This window comes from Odocoileus virginianus, chromosome 19 (assembly GCF_023699985.2).
Source record: "Odocoileus virginianus isolate 20LAN1187 ecotype Illinois chromosome 19, Ovbor_1.2, whole genome shotgun sequence".
Lineage (NCBI taxonomy): Eukaryota > Metazoa > Chordata > Mammalia > Artiodactyla > Cervidae > Odocoileus > Odocoileus virginianus.
Window position 1 is genome coordinate 35,784,011 of NC_069692.1, and position 22,131 is coordinate 35,806,141.

Consider the following 22,131-nt stretch of genomic DNA (forward strand, 5'->3'; position numbering starts at 1 on the left):
CCAGGCCGTAGAGCGTAAAAAACAAGGTGTGCCCAAGCCCTAAGTCCCGCCCAAATCGCGGGAAGCAGCCGCAGGTGGGAGCGTGTCTCCGCCCCAGAGGGAGGCGCTCCGTTTGATACTCTGGGTGGAGACGCGGCGTGCGCCCTCCCGGCCGCTAGGGGGCGAGCTGCACGCATTTAGCGCGCGTTTTGAAGCTCCAGCGCCGGTCGCCCAGGCGTGCGCATGCGCCGGTGTGTCCCGGAGGTCGCCCGCGCCGCAGTTTAACCACGTGTGGTGTAACTTAGGGCATCATGTTGTGAAGAGATGGGGGCTGCGGTGGCTCGCGCAGTCAGGAATTTCAACCTAGAGAACCGGGCGGAGCGGGAAATCAGCAGAATGAAGCCTTCCCCCGCTCCCAGGCACCCCTCCACCAAGAACCTCCTGCGAGAGCAGATGAGCAGTGAGTGCTGCCGGGGCGCCTGGGGCCCCGGCGCTCGGGTGCGGGTTGAGTGGTGGGCCTCGGTGCAGTGGAGGGGGTGGCCGGGGTCAGCTGCAGTCACCCGGGTCAGCCGAACTCGGGAAGGTGGAGCCACCGGGCTGGTGACATTGAGCCTGTCTCCTTGCTCCCGCGGAGCCGGCGGCTCCGCCTACTCCGTAGTCCTGGGGGTGTCGGCGTCTGCCCATGCTGACCCCGCCCTCCTCGGCTTTAATGCTTTGCGGCATAATACAAGGAATCAAAATCAGAAGGAATCGTATGCAGGAGAGCTCTCTAGACGTCTTCGCAGAACAGTGGACACTGAACTTGACCTAGCATTATGGGTTACATTTAAAACACGTCCTGTTGTGTTCCAGTGAATGTTGATTAAGCAAAAAATAAAGTGACTGTCTTAAAGAGAAAGCAACTCACAGATTTAGAAAACGAATTTATGGTTGTCGGAGGTGAGGGTGGGGGTGTAAGGGATAGTTAAGGGCTTTAGGAAGGTCATGTACACACTGCTATATTTAAAATGGGTAACCAACAAGGACCTATTATTTAGCACATGGAATTCTGCTCAATATTATGTGCCAGCCTGGATAGGAGGGAGATCTGGGGGAGAATGGATACATGTATATGTATGGCTGAGCCCCTCACTGTTCACCTGAAATACCACAGTATTAATCAGCTCTGCTGCTGCTGCTGCTAAGTCGCTTCAGTCGTGTCCGACTCTGTGCGACCCCATAGACGGCAGCCCACTAGGCTCCTCTGTCCCTGGGATTCTCCAGGCAAGAATACTGGAGTGGCTTGCCATTTCCTTCTCCAATGCATGAAAGTGAAAAGTGAAAGTGAAGTCGCTCAGTCGTGCCCTACTCTTACAGACTCCATGGACTGCAGCCTACCGGGCTCCTCCGTCCATGGGATTTTCCAGGCAAGAGTACTGGAGTGGGGTGCCATTGCCTTCTCCGTAATCAGCTATACCCCAATACAAAATAAAACTTTTAAAGTTGGTGGGGGGGGGGGGAAGTGACTGTTAAATGTTAAGATCTTACAGGAAATTTTCTTTGGCTTTACAGTTGTAACATTCTTTTTCTTTCCTTAGGCCATCCAGAAATTAAGGGAGAAATTGATAGAAAAGATGACAAACTGCTGTCATTACTAAAAGATGTGTATGTTGATTCCCAAGATCCCGTGTCTTCTTTGCAGGTAATGTGTGTTTTCATTAAGTAAATATATAATTTAACTCCTTGGAGCTCCAGGAGAATCACGTAGAGAAATGTGGCCAACAGTAAAAGAGAGTATGCGTTCTGCAAGTGTAAAGTGTCAGTGTGCTTCTGAACCAGAGTGCGGAGCTTGGGCAAAGTTGAAGCCCAGAGGTCTAAGCAAGACACAGATGCCTCTGTTCATTGGTATTTATTGAAATCTAAAAGACTTGTGAAAAAATGAGTAACAGACTTGTGAAAGTATTGGTTGAATGCACCTGTTATTTCAGAGTGTATAGGATTTGGTAGGGAACTTCGACCAAATGACAATTGGTCACTTGAATGACATTTGAATGACACCAAGAGAGAGCTTTAATACTATTTTCTCTTCCTTCAATGGTTTGAGGTATGTTCTGATCTCAGAGCATTTTTTAGTGTTGTGTTGTTGGTGAGCTTTTTTTTTGTTTGTTTTTTAAGAAAATATTCAGATAGGACATGTCCCTGTAAAAACAGGGACATCGCGGAATACACTGGGAGTGGGAACCTGTATGTAAATGTCAGACACAGGTGCTCTGTGTCCAGTGATGAACACAGCAGTTCTAGTCCTTGCTCTCACAGAGCTTATAGTGTTGTGAGGGACACAGGCATTAAACAAATGAGCAACCACAGGTACACAATGACTTAAGTCTGTAAAGAAGTGTAGGCACTGAGCATATCAGGGAGCTTTTTGAGCTTTTTGAGATAGAAGGATCAGGGATGGTTTCTGAGGAAGTGGCATTCAGACTCAGGCCTGAAGAATGGGTGGGTGTTAGCCAGATGAGTTCATGGGGGCAGGAAGCTTCTAAGTATGGAGAAGAGTTTGATTAAAGGAGAGGGAAGTGCCAGTGACAATTCCCTTTTCATTCTAAAATTCTCCAATGTCTTTCTCTGTAGATAGGCAATAAACTGCACAGATATGTTAATAGTTATTAGTATAATTTTAACTAGGGAAGAGAAAACTCACATGTAAAATAAGGTTTATAGCTTGTTACAACAACAGTTACAGGGTTCAGTTATCAGATGTTCACACACGCACAAATATATGGGGGTTGATGTTCATGTTCTTTATATTATCTTTAGACAGGTGTTGGATAATACTTCTGCATTGTTTCTCTCACATGTACTTATTCATTCTAAAATTAACTCTTAAAAAAAATAAAATTAACTATTGGGGAACAAAAAACATTTAACACTTCTTATGTATAAATTACAGGAATGTAAATATAATACTTAGGAGATACACAATGGTGTTAAAATTTCTTGGAGCGGTATTAGGAAAAATCTGAAAAGACTCATTCATGGGCAAGTGATAGTGAAGAAAAGGCTGAAGTGCCTATTTATGTTTGTCTCTTTTTCTTTTGGGCAGTTCATAATTTTCTTAATGACTTGTGATGTCTTTAGACATCAGTGGTGCTGTGGCTGTCATTATGTCAAGTAATTTATTTTTGTCTGACTTTTTATCGCTATTCAAAATTTTGTGAGATATATTAGCCTTTTTGTGTTTCATTGTGTGGACTCAGTCTAACATAAAGACAGTCTTCTATATTTTCTCAGTACTTTTATGATTATATATTTAATATTAAAATCTTTATTTGGCATTAAATAAAGTTTTTGGTGAGGGAGAACTTTTCAACTGGATGGTCAGTTGTCCAAATATAATTTATTGAATAACCCAGTCCTTTTCCCACTCATTTAAAATGCTAAATACATACACATATAAGTCTGTTAACAGATTCATCAGTTCTATTTATTCTTCTGTGTCTACACTAGAATTATACTATTTTAATTAATAAAACTTTGCAAAGTATCTTGATACCCGTTATGATCTTCTTTCTTTCTTTTCAGAAGTTCTTTGACTCTTGCCACACATTTTTTCCCCATATGAACAGGTTCTTAAAAAGTCCTAGTTTGATTATGAGTGTCATTGAATTGGAATTTATAGATTAATTGAGGAGAATTAGCATTTTTGTTTTATTGAGTCTTTGAAGGGTAGAGGGAAGATTGTTACTATGGGGTCTCTTTTCTCCCTAAGTTTTTAACTACTTATTGCTAACATGTCACACAATAAAGTGATTTTTGTATTGCAGGTACCTGCTTTGCTAGGTTATTATTTCTCTTTGTTTTTCAGTTGATTCTCTTATATTTTTCTAAAGATAGTCTCATACATTGAAATGGAATTACAATTTTCTCTCTTTCTAGTATTTATACTTAATTCTCCTCTTGCTGTGTCTGTTATTCTGTCCTGTTCTTTCCTTGCATAGGGTGCCTGTAATTTATTAAAATAAAGTCGTTTGGTCTGATTGAAAAATACTTTTATCACAGTTAGGATGTTTTGTTCTATTTTTAATTTTCTAAGAGTTTTTTTTTTTTTTTAATTAAAAAAGGATGTTGAATTTATCAGATTTTTTCAGTGTCATAATATTAATTTTAGTATTTAATATTAATCAGAAGGGAAAACTGGATAAAAAAAGTATGTATTAGGTGGTAGGAAGATACAGGAGTAGGAAGATAAGGGAAACTTGAGGTTTTGGAAAGGGAAGTTGTTAGGAGTGATTCAAGCCAGAGTTGCAATATGAAGATAGGAGAGTGTGCGGTGCCTTTAGAGTTGAGTACAGTTAGGAGTTTCCCAGGTTGCTCGGTGGTAAAGAATCTGCAGGAGCTGCAGGAGACTTGGGTTCCTTACCTGGGTGGGGAAGATCCCCTGGAGGAGGCAGGCAGTGGCAACCCACTCCAGTATTCTTGCCTGGGAAGTCCCATGGACAGAGGAGCCCGGCGGGCTTGCAAAGAGTGGACACAACTGAGAATGCACCCACCCACAGTTAGAGGGAAGTATTGGGGTAGAAAGTTAATTAGGGGCCAGATCATGAAGGTCGTTATTTGTCTTGCTAAGGAATTTGAGTTTTATCCTGAGGGCAGTTGGAAGTCACTGAAGAGTTTCCTGTGGAAGAGTGACCAGATTTGCTTCATTCTGAGGGCAGTTTTGAGGGAGGGAGGGAGGGAAAGGCATTTTATCCAGTGAAGAGGAGACCAGGCTTTTGCAGTAGCTCCTATAAGAGACATTGGCTTGGACAAGAGTAGTTAGCGACTGGGAGAGGAGCGAACAGGTTTGAGAGGGACTTAGAAACATGAGCAGGATTTGGTCATTGGTTGGTCATAATGAGTGAGGAGAGGGAAGTGTCAACTATAACATAAGAGAAACTTGGAATCTTGGAGTGGGCTATGGGAGGTGGGTGGGGTTGGTCACTGAGCTAGAGAATATGGGGACAAAATTGTATTTTCAGAGAAAAGGGACAAGTTGATCTTTAAGGTACTTACAGGTTATCAAGTAAAAATGTAGTTAGTCATTTGGGAATTGGGATCTGAAAGTCAGAAGAAAGGTCAAGCTTTGAGACCATATTTGAGAGTCACTGATGTGTGGATAATAATAATAATGGGGTGGTGGGATTGCTTGGGGGGAATGTGTAGCGTGAGAAGAGGGCCTGGGCCAGAACTTGGGGGCATACTAACATTTACAGGGTAGCTGAAGTGAAATAGACCACAAGGAAGGAACTACTGCAGAGACAGATGGAACACTAGGAGAGAAGTGGCATGGAAACAACAAAAAAAATAGTTGTGGGTATGTGGGAGTGGTCAGCAGTGTTTGCTTAAGAAGTGTCGTCTGGATTAAGATGTAATCCTCTAAATTTGAGATCACAAGTACTATTTTTTAAAGCTGAACTGAAAAGAGGGAAACTGGTCATAAAAGAAGAGTTGTTGTTGGATTTGATGAGTGTTTGTAAAAGTTGGTGACTAGGGCACTTTCTTTTCTTTTTTAAATTTATTTATGCACCAGCCAAGGCACTTTCATAATTTTACTGAAAAGCAATAGTAGGCAGGGCACGTTTGAAAGGGAAAGTAAAGGGGCGGGCGGCTGTAGTTGATGTAGCTGATAGAGGAACGAAATACGAGCACAAACCCGAGGATTAAGCTTGGATCAGACAGGTGGAAAGATGGTGTGGATAGGTGGTTTTATTTATATTCGTGGAGGTCTTGTAGGCATTATTTCATTTCCTCTGAAGAGGCAGGATCTCTAGCAACATTTGAATTCACTTAAGGTGTTTGGAGGCACATAATATAAATCGTAAAGAGCAGTATTGCATAGGAACCTGGAATGTTAGGCCCATGAATCAAGATAAATGGGAAGTGATCAAACAGGAGGTGGCGAGAGTGAATGTCGACATTTTAGGAATCAGCGAACTAAAATGGACTGGAGTGGGTGAATTTAACTCAGATGACCATTATATCTCCTACTGTGGGCAAGAATCCCTTAGAAGAAATGGAGTGGCCATCATAGTCAACAAGAGTCCAAAATGCAGTACTTGGATGCAGTCTCAAAAACGACAGAATGATCCCTGTTCATTTCCAAGGCAAACCATTCAGTATCACGGTAATCCAAGCCTATGCCCCAACCAGTAATGCTGAAGAAGCTGAAGTTGAACACTTCTATGAACCTACAAGACCTTCTAGAACTAACACCTAAAACGGATGTCCTCTTCATCATAGGGGAATGGAATGCAAAAGTAGGAAGTCATGAAATACCTGGAGTAACAGGCAAATTTGGCCTTAGAGTACAGAATGAAGCAGGACAAAGGCTATCAGTTCTGCTAGGAGAACGCACTGGTCATAGCTGATACCCTCTTCCAACAACACAAGAGAAGACTCTACACATGGACATCACCAGATGGTCAACACCGAAATCAGATTGATTATATTCTTTGCAGCCAAAGATGGAGAAGCTCTATACAGTCAGCAAAAACAAGACTGGGAGCTGACTGTAGCTCAGATCATGAACTCCTTATTGCGAAATTCAGACTTAAATTGAAGAAAGTAGGGAAAACCACTAGACCATTCACGTATGACCTCAATCAATCCCTAACAATTATACAGTGGAAGTGAGAAATAGACTTAAGGGACTAGATCTGATAGACAGAGAGCCTGCTGAACTATGGACGGAGGTTCGTGACATTGTACGGGAGATGGAGCAAGATCCCCAAGAAGAAGAAATGCAAAAAAAGCAAACTGGCTGTCTGAGGAGGCCTTACAAAGAGCTGAGAAAAGAGGAGAAGCCAAAAGCAAAGGAGAAAAGGAAAGATACACCCGTTTGAATGCAGAGTTCCAAAGAATAGCAAGGAGAGATAAGAAAGCCTTCCTCAGTGATCAGTGCAAAGAAATAGAGGAAAACAATTGAGTGGGAAAGACTAGCGATATCAAGAAAATTAGAGGTACCAAGGGAACATTTCATGCAAAGATAGGCTCAGTAAAGGGCAGAAATGGTATGGACCTAGGAGAAGCAGAAGATATTAAGAAGAAGTGGGAAGAATACACATAAGAAGTGTACAAAAAAGATCTTCAGGACCCAGATAATCACGATGGTGTGATCACTCACCTAGAGTCAGACATCCTGGAATGGGAAGTCAAGTGGGCATTAGGAAGCATCACTATGAACAAAGCTAGTGGAGGTGATGGTATTCCAGTTGAGCTATTTCAAATCCTAAAAGATGATGCTGTGAAAGGACTGTACTCAATATGGCATCATATTTGGAAACAGCAGTGACTACAGGACTGGAAAAGGTCAATTTTCATTCTAATCCCTAAGAAAGGCAGTGCCAAAGAATGCTCAGACTACCGCACAATTGCACTCATCTCACACACTAGCAAAGTAATACTCAAAATTCTCCAAGCCAGGCTTCAACAATATGTGAACCGTGTACTTCCAGATTTTCAAGCTGGATTTAGAAAAGGCAGAGGAACCAGGGATAAAATTGCCAACATCCGCTGGATCATCGAAAAAGAGGCAAGAGAGTTCCAGAAAAACATCTATTTCTGCTTTATTGACTATGCCAAAGCCTTTGACTGTGTGGATCACAATAAAAGAGATGGGAATACTAGACCACTTGACCTGCCTCTTGAGAAATCTGTATGCAGGTCAGGAAGCAACAGCTAGAACTGAACATGGAGCAATCAGACTGGTTCCAAATAGGAAAAGGAGTAGGTCAAGACTGTGTATTGTCACCCTGCTTATTTAACTTATATGCAGAATACATCATGAGAAATGCTGGGCTGGAGGAAGCACAAGCTGGAATCAAGATTTCTGGGAGAAATATTAATAACCTCAGATATGCAGATGAAACCACCCTTATGGCAGAAAGTGAAGAAGAACTAAAGAGTCTCTTGATGAAAGTGAAAGAGGAGAGTGAAAAAGTTGGCTTAAAGCTCAACATTCAGAAAACTAAGATCATGGCATCTGGTCCCATCACTTCATGGCAAATAGATGGGGAAACAGTGGAAACAGTGGCAGACTTTATTTTTTTGGGCTCCAAAATCACTGCAGATGGTGACTGCAGCCATGAAATTAAAAGATGCTTACTCCTTCGAAGAAAAGTTATGACCTACCTAGACAGCATGTTAAAAAGCAGAGACATTACTTTGCCAACAAAGGTCCATGTAGTCAAGGATATGGTTTTTCTAGTAGTCGTGTATGGATGTGAGAGTTGGACTGTTAAGAAAGCTGAGTGGCGAAGAATTGATGCTTTTGAACTGTGGTGTTGGAGAAGACTCTTGAAAGTCCCTTGGACTGCAAGGACATCTAACCAGTCCATCCTAAAGATCAGTCCTGAATGTTCATTGGAAAGACATGTTGATGCTGAAACTCCAATACTTTGACTACCTGATGTGAAGAACTGACTCACTGGAAAAGACCCCATTACTGGAAAAGACCCCATTGCTGGGAAAGATTGAAGGCAGGAGGAGATGGGGACGACTGAGGATGAGATGGTTGGATGGCATCACTGACTCAATGGACATGAGTTTGAGTAAATTCCAGCAGTTGGTGATGGACAAGGAGGCTTGGTGTGCTGCACTCCATGGGGTTGCAAAGAGTTGGACAGGACTGAGCGACTGAACTGAACTGAATATGAAAAGAAAACTAGGAAAAAGGATGAAGATTGTCAGGTAAGCTCTTAGAGCAGGATCAGTTTCCTGCCTTTCTAAAGCAGTTTATTTTTTCCAATCAACTTGTTATTCTTTTAATATATATGAAATAATGTGATGAGTGGATGATACCCATTTGATTGTTTTCTACCTAAATTTAAAGATTGAACTATGGTTGTGAAATATGGAAAAGCACCATCAAACTAAGACTCATTGTAAAGAGAAAATGTAGTTTGGAGACGCATGGGTAATATTTTTTTGAAGAAGAAAAATAGAGATTCAAGGCACAGAAGTAGATGTCAGATATTTGCTCTCATCCTAAAAGCCTGGTTTTTGGTTTTTGTCTTTTGATACTAGGTAAAGGATGCCGGAACACATCAGAAGCCGAAGGAGTTCAGGTTGCCGAAAGACCATCAGTTCGACATGATGAATGTTGAGAACATTCCTAAAGGCAAAATTTCCGTTGTAGAGGCATTGACACTTCTCAATAAACATAAACTTTATCCAGACACGTGGACTGCTAAGAAAATAGCTGAAGAGTACCATCTAGAACAGCAAGATGTAAATTCCCTTCTCAAATATTTTGTTACTTTTGAAGTAAAAATCTTCCCCCCTGGAGACAAGAAAGCAATACAATCAAAATGAAGAGAATCTTGACAGGACTTTTCCTGTCCTTGTCCAGATGCCCTGTTTATTTTCCTCATGTGTAGCATGTTAAATTATATAAATTACCAATTGTGTTGAGTTCCCTCCTGGTGAGAGCTTGCTATTTATGAACTCTTTTGAATTTTCAGGATGCCTGATAGGATTGATTTTTCTCTTTTAAACTTTGGTTTAGTTTGTGTTCTTATGTAATATCAGCGTGACTAATCACATGTATAAATTTACTGTAAATAAAAGTTACTGTATTTTAAGCAAATCTATCATCAGCATTTAAATTGGTCATGTAGCCTCTTGGGAAATGTCCTGAATCCTTTGTTTAACATTCAGAGCTTCATCTTCTAGTGTAGGTGGCTGGTTTATTCTTCCTGTGGAATAGTGAAAGGAAGAGTTTTCCTGACTATTAAGACTGGGACTTTTTTTTTTGTTGAGAAAAGGGACGCTTGACATTGAAGTCCAATAACAGTGTTTCCTGAATAAAGGCAGACAGGAGACTGGATACAAAATGGTAGAAAATATATTTTTATTACTGTTCCAGGGAAAAAGAACTAGTGGAGGCTTACTTTGTTTTGAATGAATTTTACATATAAAATAACTTTTAAAAAATACAAGCAAGAATTAGTGTTCATAAACACTAATTGTCAGCCTCTGCTTTGACAACCAAACAGGTAAGTCCAAAAGCTTTCAGAGAGGCAGGCGGTGGAAACTCTCTGGAAAAAAAAAAAAAGTTTTCTCTGGATTTAATGTAAAAGTATAAGAAAATTTTAAAGCATAGTTAAAGAACCATGGTAAATTGAATTTGGTGATCAAATGCATGTGTTTTTTTCCGATGTAAATACTGGTTGAAAGATGAGATAAAAAAGAGCAAGTAGAAATATAAAGTGTGATCACTGGAAAAGACTTGGAAAATTGCTGTCTCGATCATTTAACAAACTTATGAGCACAGTGTGAGCCAGTACTAGGGTCTTCAGCAAGATTGCGTAAGTTTAGCTCTGTCATATTAATACCTCTGGGAGTTTGGGTAGATTGCACAACCTCTTTGAGATTGCTTCCTCTGTAAAATGAATATAATGCTGCTTTATTAAGTCAAAAGGTTACTGTGAAGATGCATAATAATTACAGAGGATGGAACAAATTCGACTTGAATTTTTGTAGTTGAGATGAGAAGCCCGGGGAAGTTTCCTGACCTATTTACGATTTTTCTGTAGTTTATTACATAGTCAGGCCCAGAGTTTAGGATTTTAAAGTCCTCGTGATATATTTTTTTCTGTGAGCTGCGGGATATTCATAGAATGTGGTAAGGAAAATTTCAAGTTATCAGTGTTTTTCTAAGGGAAGACAGGCATCTACTTCACAAGGATTTCCCCTGGAAATAATACGAAAGGTGCTGAGGAATGAAGCATGGTGATGGACTGAGGCCTTTGTAATGCTAAGAAGAGAAAAACTGACAGAGATGGGAGTTTTCAGCTATGTTCAGATGCAGTTTCATTATGTGAATAAACTATACCTAGACCGTATTTGGTTCAAAACCATTTTTTTTTAAGAAAACAAGAATTCTGTCTTTAAAATTGTGTTTTAAAACTCTGGTAACTCAAATCATCAAAACTGTTTTTCTTTACCAAATAAAGGTCAATACCTGTACTTGAATCATGGTAATGCTGTTTCTGAGCCATCTTCACTATTCAGATCTACACTGTGGATAGGCAGCTATAAATATGGCTGTGGTTGTGTAGTGTTGCATGATGTTGGAAATGTCCTCAATTGTAAAACAGGTAATAATTGCTAGCATTTTTAAAGCAATTACTGTACTAGGCATTGATCTGGGTGCCTAACATGTATTAACTTGCTTAATATTTACCACTGGTAGGAGGATAAGTACTGTTACTGTATTTTACAAGGAAAATTGAAGTACAGGGATCTATAAAAGTTTGCCTAGCAAATGTTGGAACCCAGATTTAAACTCTTAATAAGTTGTTTTCAAAACCTTGTGCCCCTGACCACGGCACTCCCTTCGTTGTTTCTCTGTGGGATTATAAAAATTAAGTGCGATGGCATGCAAGGTGCCCGGGCTGTGTGAAGCCAGGACTACGCAGTGCCCTGAGTATGAGAATCTTCTGTGGACCTCTGGAAAAATACACATCTGGGCCTTCTCTGCCGTGGTAGACTGCTTTAGTAAGGCTGAGAGACTTCTTTGTTGATGAGCTCTGGGTCAGGGATGTCTTAAGAATACTTAATGACCAGAGTGTTGCACTGACCATCTGTGGAGTTTAACTATCAACATTGTCTGAGTCTAAGTTTCCTATGAAAGAAGAAAAGGGAGAGGAGATAGGAGGGTAATTTTGAGGGAGTTTGAAGGAGAGCAATTTTATGGGGCATGAAAAAGGAAGAAGGGAATAATTCCAGGAGGTTCGTGGTTAGCAGGGTTGGGGGAAGACAGGGCGGTTAATCATAGGATGAGCAGAACTGGGATCCAGGAAGCTGATACAGAAAAGCTGCCCAACGGGGCGGATTTGGCAAAGTTCTGCCATAAATACGGTCACCATATAATTTATTGCTCAAACAGACGCTTGAGAGTGAAGAGGGCACCAGTTACATTAGGACAACAGGCATAAGCTGGAACGTCTTGGACAAGCTAGGAGGTATGGTGAAGGGCATTCATGGAGAGCTTGGCCACCTGTGATCTGGCTGCAATCGGCTTAGCTCCGCATGGTCAACGTTTAGCACCTCAGCATTAGCCGATCAGGAGTGGCTCCTGTCTGTGCCAGAAGACTTTTCTTGGTCCCAACTAATGCTTAGGCATGGACATCCCCTCCTGCATATCTACTCCGTGCTCTAAAACACCGATAATCCCAAGGAAAGGGGGGTGGGGCCCTGGAGGTTTAGGTTAGTGTGATGACGCTTCTGTACTCTTACCTCCAGGGGTTGAACTGAAGTGGCACAGAGCGCCCTGAATTGGGGCTGAGCTTACAGACAGCTTATCGGGTACAAGCTGAAAATATATAAGAAATGAACACGAAGGATTAAAATGATTTTATACATCCTAAATAGCCATCACATTATACAGCTCATAACTTTATAGCTACTCTAGCTTACTTGTCTTGACAGACCATTAAATGTTTTAAGAGGACTATCCATTTGTTTATCTGGCTACTCCATTTCTTCTGCTCTAGGAATATTATAATAGAACCGAGTTACTTGTTAGGAGGAATGATGAACTAACAGAAGCTCTTAGATCTAAGTCCATATGTAAAAACTCAAAGCTTTTCCTTCAGCGCATATAGGTGACTAATTCTGTGGCTTTTCATTGCGGTTGCCTGCACTCTGACAATAGAACTGTGTCTTGGGAAGAACTGTAGGAGTTAGAAGAACAGAATCCTGAGCAGAGATGAGTTTCTGTAAGTTTTAATGTATTAATGTTGTGAAGTACATAGCAGGTAACATCCAAATGGATTCTTCCTTACTTCCTGTGAGGAAAAAGGCAATGGGTAGGTCACTATAAAGATGAATCATTTGGGGATAAGAATTCAGTCAGAATGAGATAAGCTAGGACTTGGATGCTGAGGAGTAATTCTTGAGATGAGAGGAAATAGGTAGCATTGTAGTCTTGAGGAGCAGAAAGATTTCTTGGTTATTTGAGAGAATATAACCTTTGGAAAGTTGCATTTTTAAAGAAGATTTGCAGCAGTGCCGCCTGAGTGACAGTGAGCTCTGCTTCTGGTTCCAAAGAAAAGAATACAAGTATTTATGCCTAGGATTGACTACTGACATCTCCATCTGGAAACAGGCTACTGAGGAAAAAAGTGATATTTGATTTATTTGTAAAATAAGCCTCAGGCCTTTTTCTTTTTTTCAAAAGAATAAGTAATGATTACTTTTAATACATGTATGTTTTGTCATAAAAATTCCACTTAGAATGATTTTGAGCAAATTTGCTACTTTAGTATACCTTATGTATGGGAAATATTATAGCCAGATTTTTCTTTAAATGCCTTCCTGCATTTCTAGGAAGGTATAATAATTCAAATAAATTAATAATTTAACTGAAATATGTAATGAAGATTATTTTATTTTGTAATTATATTTTCATTTTTCAGTGATGCTTATTACACAGTAGTATGTTTTTGTGTAAGATTTAAATTGTATTTTCCTTTTACCTTGCTTTTTTCAATATATGGCATATGGTTCCACATAAATTTTTATGAATTGGTGAGTATGTAAACAGATGCTCCTTTTTAATTATTCAATTAAGAAACAGTGCAAATGGGCTATATCTGTACTATGTTTCTATATATTATATTACTTAAATTTAATATGACTTTATATTTACTTTAATATTTAATATTATTTTATTTGTTTTAATATTAAATTTAATACTACTTTAATGTTACTATATATTACTTAAATTTCTATTACTGTGGGGAAACCCCTGCATAGAATATTCAACTCTTACGATCTCTGTGCTTCAGGCTATTATCTGTTTGTTGTGCAGTCATTTCTATTTCAGCCTTCCGTCCCTAATGTTGGTTCACACTGATGTTTTTGGTTCAGATAAGGTGCTTAGAAATGAAAAAACACAACGTTTCACAATGTCACCGAAGCAAATGAGCACCTTTTCTTCTCTTTGGTTATTCTTGTTACATCTTTTCCTTTTGTTGCTGACCATGGTGCTTCAGGAGGAATAACAAAAGGTAAGATAAAAGATTTTGAGAGATTCTAAAGCCTCTAAAACAGCATCCTGAATAAGATCTTTATTAAATATTTAGGTTGCACATTCTATTTTTTAAGGGACCCACTTTTAGGTAGGTTAAATGGATGACCCACTTCTGAATGTAGATACAAGATTAGTAGCATGATTTTTTTAAAACTTTGCTTGCTCAAGTAATTTATTAAGGCAAGAGAAGACAAACATTTCACCTTTGCTTCATAGTATTGAATAGAGAAGTGACTTTTCATATCATTTCCTCGAATCAGTAATATTGCTGGTTATTCATTTGTTTATTCATCACCACAAATATTTAGTTTTCTATTTACTGTGTGCCAGGCACTCTTCTAGAAGCTAGAAACACAGGGAAGATAACATCATGAAGCTTACAATTTTACAACGTTAGCCGCTGTTTCAGTTATCTATAGCTGCACAACAAATCATCTCAAAATCTAGCAGCTTAGGGACTTGCGTCCTGGTCCAGTGGCTGAGACTCCGTGCTCCCAATGCAGGGGGCCTGAGTTCAATACCTGGTCAGGGAACTAGATTCTGCGTGCCACAGCTAAGAGTTCATATGCCAGAACTAAAGACTCCTCATTCCTCGGTGAATATTCCGTGTGCCGCAACCACGACCTAGCACAGGCAAATAAAGAACTATATTAAAAAAAAAAAAATAGCAGCTTAAAAAAACCAAAACAATTCCTTATTATCTTCCAAGGTTTTGCAGATTGTTGGAGCTCAGCTGGGCAGTTTTCTCTTGTGATCTCTCGTGTAATTTCAGTGAGAACTAGTGCCATCTGAAGGCTGATCTGGGCCAGACGTCCAAGGTGGCCCACACACATGGCAGGCAGCTGTTGCTGGTTGTTAACTGAGAATTCAGCTAAGACTGGATCAGCACATCTGTAGGCAGGCTGTCTATGTGGCATGGGCTTCTTAGAGCGTGGTGACTGACTGGGTTCCAAAAGCAAATAGTACAGGACAAAGAAAGTAGAATTGTCAGAAATTGTCAGAGCATCACTTCTGTCAGTGCAGTCAGAGTGTGGGTAGGGATTCCAGGGTAGGGAGCGCTGGCCGTACTCCCAGTGGGAGAGAGTCACAGAGTTTGTTGTCGTCTTTGCCCTTTGTAGTGCATCACGTCTGGTAGTGCATACTGTCAGCTTGTCATTTGGATGATGTTAACTTTGACAGCTTGGCTAAGGTGGTATCTGCCATATTTTCTCTGTAAACTCACTATTTTTTTTCCCTTGTAATTATTAAGTTATTGATTAGGAAGGGGCATGAGAGGTACTTGAAATACTGTCTATTTTGATCTTGGAGGACATTGCATTAGCATATACCTAGGTACAAATACATCAAGATCAAGCCATTCATTTCAAAATTAAAGCATTTTACACACTTGAGTGTAATAGGCTTAATGTTTCAGTTAAAAAATAAGTCTTAAATCTTCATCTATATATGTTGCCTGGTTGTAATTTGGTTGATTTGACAATGATTTCACTAGTCTCCCAGTTACAAAGACCAAAACACTCAGACCTCTCTTCACTGTTCTTTAATTCAACTCTGCCTGCAGCTTCCAGCCTCCATCATGACTATATTCATTTTCCAACTGACACCCAGACTCATTTTTCTTAAAAAATGCAAATGTGAAACTGTTGTTCCCCTGCTTTAAATTCATCTCATCACCCCTAGGATAAAATACAAGTTCCTTGAATTTTAAGGAGCTCCATGCCTGTTTAATCTCTCTAAACTCATTTCTCATGACTTTCGGTGTGAACACAGTCTTCTGTACTCAATTTTCTACTGAGGTACTATTTGTCTATGACCTAAAAGGCAAAATAACACTTCAGTGGTTTATTGAATGGTAATTCAGTTCACTTCAGTTTGATAAATATTACTTGAGTGTTAATTTTTTTTAATTTATTTTTATTAGTTGGAGGCTAATTACTTTACAATATTGTAATGGTTTTTGCCATACATTGACATGAATCAGCCATGGATTTACATGTGTTCCCCATCCTGTACTCGAGTGTTAATTGGGTGCAAGTCTCTGATATAGGTAGAGGTAAGAGTTATGACAAGAAATGAATGAAGGCCTTGCTTCCTGTTGGAATAAGAGAAGTGTACAAATCCACCCCCACCCTAGGGCAGAATTTAATAAGTGCCCTAAGAATTATAAATAAAATGCAATGGGAATTCATAGGAGGAAGAGATGAGAACCCTGCTGAGCAAGGTTTATTTGTCCTAATTAATGCTACTGTCTCAAGGAAAATGAAAGGGAAAATCATATAAATGTAATTAGCTACTCAAAAAATTAAGGTTCCAGAGAACCCAGTCCATTGATGTGGGTAGCTTATTTGGTGGCTGTGCAAACAGGAGGTTTTCACTCCCTGTAACATACTTTCACATTTCTTGAGAGGTTATTGAAGGTATGTGCCTTTGTACGGTTTCTATTTTCTTAACGCTGGTGGTTGCTGTTTCCATTTTTATTTTATCCTTGAGAGCACTGCTGTGGATGGCCAGTGCAGGCTCACCCTCTCTAATGCTCACTAGAGGGCTTCTGTGCTGAGTGGGCTGTTGTGAGAGGGATTATTTTAATGTTTATGCAGAAGATATGACCTCTCAGACCTTCACGTTTCATTAGATTCCTAGTGTTCCTTCTATTTAGTATTTGTATTTATGTACATTAGAATGCTTTGATTATATAGCTGCTATAGAAGAGCCAACTGTATTCATTTTCTAGGGTTGTCATAACACGGTACCACACACTTGGTGGCTGAAACAAACACACCTTTCTCATAGTTCCAGATTCTAGAAGTCTGGGAGCAAAGCGTTGTCACGGCCGTCTCTCCTGAGGCCTCTCTCCTTGGCTTGAAGGGAGCCGTCCTCTCCCCGTGTCTTCACGGGGTTTTTCCTCTGTGCCTGTCTGTGTCCTGATGACCTCTTACAAGAACGTCAGTCTCGTGGGATTAGGGCCCACTCTGAAGGGCCCTGTCTTAATGGCTCAGCAGTAAAGAATCCGCCCGTAGTGCAGGAGATGCGAGTTCGATCCCTGGGTCGGGAAGATCCCCTGGAGGAGGAAGCGGCAACCCACTCCTGTATTCTTGCCTGGAGAATCCATGGACAGAGGAGTCTGGTGGCCTGCAGTCCATGGGGACCGCAGGAGTCAGACATGACTTAGTGACTAGGCCATCACTACAACCACCACCACACCGAATACAGTCACGTTCGGAGGGATTTGGTGTCAGGACTTCAACAAATGAGGTTTGAGGGAACATAATTCAACCAGTAAGAGCAACCTATGTCAGATTTTAGTTGCATATAATAATTTTTTTAAGGACATAATTCAATCTTGGTGTATTTTGTATTGTATAAAGTTCAAATTGGTTTATGCAGCAGTTTAGAATGCACATTTCTATTAATGATAGTGAGGACTTCTGTCTATTGAAGCATCCTATTGCATTGGATGGTATTTTAGCCAGAATTGGGTTCATCACCTTCATTTTGCAGGTTCACTTTCTAAAGTAAAACAATTCAAAGCAGAGTCTAGGAATTCAGGGTCCTGGTTCCCCAATTCACCATTGGGGTCACAGTATTGGACCTCCATTGTAAGATTACTTAGTTTCCTAAAGGTGATTTGGAAACAGTGTAAGAGTCTCTTTTGTCATCAGAAATAAAATTAGTAATAGTTCTAGTTTTACGCTTAAGGCATTTAATTGTATTCTAGTGCTTTGAAAATATTTACAATCTGTGTGTAATACCCTTGTTAATTGTTCATAAGTGAACTAGAGGTTATTTAGCATGTTAGCAAGGTGTACCTGTGTTCAAGTGTCAGCTTCTACCACTTATTGGGAAGTTACTTAAACATTCTCAATTTCATTCCCCCAGCAATGAAGTTCCCCTATATTTAGCTGTGAGAATATATCAAAATAGGAAATAAAATGTCTAATTTTTGTAAACTTCAGAATAAAATAAAAATCCCTTATCAGAGCAATGTATCATGTTTATGTTTCTCTATCGTAACTGTGATAGTGATTAAAAAATGGTTTTGGGGCCTGTGGTAATTCTTTTTCCACATTATTATTGTATTTATATCTTTGTAAATTTAAATCCTTCCTACTTCATATCGGTTTCCACATTTATAAACATTTTTCATAATTTTGAAATTTTTTCAGAAATGACAATATAGTTTATAAGTAAAATAAAGTGGTTTCACTAATTGGGAGTTAATTAATTAAAAGGAAAGAGAATTCTATAAGAATATTAATTTAAGAGGAATGTCAAACTTGATTTGTGATGAGTTATGAGAGAAGCTATGAGATATAAGACATTAGAAAGAAGATTAATTCTTAATTATTTAACTTGATGCTTAGTGTAATATAATCAGACTCTATCACTCGAGATTTTTATTATTTGCTAGTACTGGACAGAAGCAGACCATTTAAATAAAAGTGATTTCTAAGAAGAAAGCAAATAATAGTTGCTGAGCAAACTTTTGAACACATTTAACTTGTTCTGGAGAATAAATTTAAAACTAAAATTTGCGTTACAGACTTAATATATTACTATATATTTGAGGAGATAATGCTAATTACAAATGTGTGATTACTTTTCCTCTAACATGACTTCTATTTTAAAAGTGTGTATGTTTACATATCTTTGCTTACCCTGTGAATTTATGAGAAAAAAAATTCATGCCTTTAAAGGAAAAAAATATTTTTAGCTGTGCTGCAGTTTATGGGGTTTTAGTTCCCCAACCAGGGATTGATCCTCAACAGTGGAAGCAGCGAGTCCTAACCACCAGACTGCAAGGAATTCCCTAAAAATATTATCATTAGTGCATTTACCAATTTTGTCAGCTTGATTAGGGAAATTTCAATCTAACTCTGATGATGGTAAATTTTTATGAAATAAATAATCTGTAGGGAACCCCCAAATAAAATGTTTTATTCCTTTGTGCGTGCATGCTAAGTTGCTTCAGTCCTGTCCAACTCTTTGTGACCCCATGGACTGACTGTAGCCCGCCAGGCTCCTCTGTCCATGGGATTCTCCAAGCAAGAATGCTGGAGTGGGTAACCATGCCCTTCTCCAGGAGATCTTCCTGACCAAGGGATCGAACCCACATCTCTGTGTCTCCTGCATTGGCAGGTGTGTTCTTTACCACCAGCACCATGCGGGAAGCCCTTATTCTTTTATGCATGCGTGTTAAGTCACTTCAGTCATGTCCAACTCTTTAGGACCCCATGGACTGTAGCCCACCAGGCTCCTCTGTCCATGAGATTGCTCCAGGCAAGAATACTGGAGTGGGTTGCCATGCCCTTCTCCAGGGGGTATTCTTTTGCAGAGTACTATAAATATGTGAACCACTGAGTTCATCATGCTAATGTTGATAATAATATTTTTGTGGCATATATTTATAGTGTTTATTATTTATTGGACATAGTGGTACTTTACATTTCTTATTGCATTTTATCCTCCCAGTTATTCTATATGGTAGCTTTTTTTACCCTTTCTGCACCACGAGACATGTGGGATCTTAGTTCCCCAACTAGGGGTGGAACCTGTACCTCCTGCATTGGAAGCGTGGAGTCTTAACCACTGGACCACCAGGGAAGTCTTGATGGTAGCTTTGTAAAAATTATTATCCCCAGGTCACAGGCGAGAAAACTGGATGTTAGAATGCTAAGTATCTACTTGATTACCAGTCATGTTGTGAGTCGGTGGGGGAGGGGCTATCCCAGATGCAAGTCCTGGTCCAAAGCCCTGGCCTTGACCACAGTGGGGGTGGTGGGTTGCTTTACCATCACCACACCTAGATTCTACTTGTCATGCTCAGCACACAAGCAAGGCTCTTTACCTTTGAGGCTGGAAACAAATATGACCTACAGTAAGGATTCCCAGAAAGATAAATTGCAGAGTGAAGTGATATGCCATAATGAACCTTACAGGAGAAGTGGTTATTGGGCTACACATAAAAGGAGAGCCAGGAATTTGGAGGAAAGCTTTTCCTGGTGACTCAGATGGTAAAGAATCTGCTTGCAATGCAGGAGACCTGGTTTCTCATGCCTGGGTTGGGACAATCCCCTGGAGAAGGGAATGGCAAGCCACTCCAGTATTCTTGCCTGGAGAATCCCACAGACAGAGGAGCCTGGTGGGCTACAGTCCATGGGGTCGCAGAGTGTCAGACACGACTGAGCAACTGACACTTGCACTTTTTTTTTTTTTTAGTGTAGAGAGAGGGAATAACGTATCAAGACTGGAAATATTCATTTTACCCAGTGTTTATGTATTTATTGAGTATGGGTCAGTAGTTTGCCTTATATTCTTTTCTCCTACATTGCCTCCATCCCCCTAGGGAGGATTGGTTTCTTTATTTTCACAGATTTAGAGGATCTCAGCTATCTTGTATTGCTAGAGCTTCTCTAACATCACGCTCTGTCTTGAGAGTCTTTGTGGCCTTGCCAGTTGCCTCATCTTTGATGAATCAGTGCTGGCCTTTGAGGTACACGCACATGGCTCTGCATAGTATCCTTGGTGATGAGATGCTGATAGAGGCTTTCAAATGCTGATTGACTGGACCTTCATATTCAGACATCTCAAGGGCTCAGAAAAGAAAGGTCAGCTCCCTAAATGAGATTCTTTAAGATATGCACCAGGAATTCTCTCCTCTCTTGACAACATCTGATTATGTTAATTACGGCAGCTTAGTTGGTTGTTCTGATGACGGAGAGGAAACCTAGCAAGGAAGAAGTGGTAAGAGATTTGCTTTGAGGAGAGGGAAATAGGCTTCAGCATCTTGTACCAGATCTCACTTTTAGTAAATGGCCTTGGTTATCATGTCACCTCTGTCTGTGATGCTGGTACGTTTTCCATATGTAATGAATATACTCAAGAATACTGGAAAAGTAAGAAAAGGATTATGATGTGTGTTCTTGTTTTCTTTCTAGTCTAGTCTGACTTTCTGACTTTTTGACTCATCTCTGTCATCACTTAAACCTCTTGACTTATATTTATAGTCATGTCCTGAAAGCAATACTGATACGTCACTTATATGTTAACAGCATTTAAAGTTTTCAAAATTATTTTTCTAGTTCTATTGCTCAGGTATCTGATTTTAACACTTATGATTAAAACATAATCAAGTAAACACTTGATCCTTACAGTTTTTCAAGGCTCAGTTATTAACTTCTTTAGGCAGAATTAATCCACCCTATTGGTTAAGATTTTGGCAAATGTGACCCTCTTCAGAAAACTAAGATCATGGTATCTGGTCCCATCACTTTATGGCAAATAGATGGGGAAACAGTGGAAACAGTGGCTGACTTTAATTTTTGGGCTCCAAAATCACTGCAGATGGTGATTGCAGCCTTGAAATTAAAAGACGCTTACTCCTTGAAAGGAAAGTTATGATCAACCTAGACAGCATATTGAAAAGCAGAGACATCACTTTGCCAACAAAGGTCAGTCTAGTCAAGGTTATGGTTTTTCCAGTAGTCATGTGTGGATGTGAGAGTTGGACTATAAAGAAAGCTGAGTACCGAAGAATTGATGCTTTTGAACTGTGGTGTTGGAGAAGACTCTTGAGAGTCCCTTGGACTGCAAGGAGATCCAACCAGTCCATCCTAAAGGAGATCAGTCCTGGGTGTTCATTGGAAGGACTGAAGCTAAAACTGAAGCTCCAGTACTTTGGCCACCTCATGAGAAGAGTTGACTCATTGGAAAAGACCCTGATGCTGGGAAAGACTGAGGGCAGGAGGAGAAGGGGACGACAGAGGATGAGATGGTTGGATGGCATCACCGACTCAATGGACATGGGTTTGGGTGGACTCCGGGAGTTGGTGATGGACAGGGAGGCCTGGCGTGCTGCGGTCCATGGGGTCGCAAACGGTCAGACACAACTGAGCGACTGAACTGAACCGAACTGACCCTCTTCCTGCTCATGTGTAGCAGTTTTGACTGAGAGGGTTTTGAATAGCCAGACATCATAATGAATTTTACCTGGGCTTCTCTCCTCCCAGCTGATTGTGATAGAATGTCTTTTTAAAAAGACACCCTGTCAATCAGACATTGGAGTGTACTGCTAACAATTTTGGGTATGAAAGATGAAT

General features: G+C 40.0%; 1 protein-coding gene across 1 annotated transcript; it reads left to right on the top strand.

Annotated features, from left to right (window-relative positions):
• The first annotated feature begins 208 nt into the window (after window positions 1-208).
• On the top strand, window positions 209-9,583 carry NDUFAF4 (NADH:ubiquinone oxidoreductase complex assembly factor 4). Its single transcript, XM_020903552.2, has 3 exons — window positions 209-439; window positions 1,557-1,660; window positions 9,022-9,583. The coding sequence occupies exons 1-3, from the start codon at window positions 304-306 to the stop codon at window positions 9,307-9,309; spliced, it is 528 nt and encodes a 175-aa protein (XP_020759211.1). The 5' UTR covers window positions 209-303; the 3' UTR covers window positions 9,310-9,583.
• The last annotated feature ends 12,548 nt before the right edge of the window (window positions 9,584-22,131 follow it).

Excerpts from the sequence above, each read along its gene's own strand:
- NDUFAF4 (XM_020903552.2), top strand. The coding sequence starts at position 304 with ATGGGGGCTGCGGTGGCTCGCGCAGTCAGGAATTTCAACCTAGAGAAC. Across the intron at positions 440-1,556 it reads CCTGCGAGAGCAGATGAGCA|GCCATCCAGAAATTAAGGGA; the intron begins GTGAGTGCTGCC and ends TTCTTTCCTTAG. Across the intron at positions 1,661-9,021 it reads ATCCCGTGTCTTCTTTGCAG|GTAAAGGATGCCGGAACACA; the intron begins GTAATGTGTGTT and ends TTTTGATACTAG.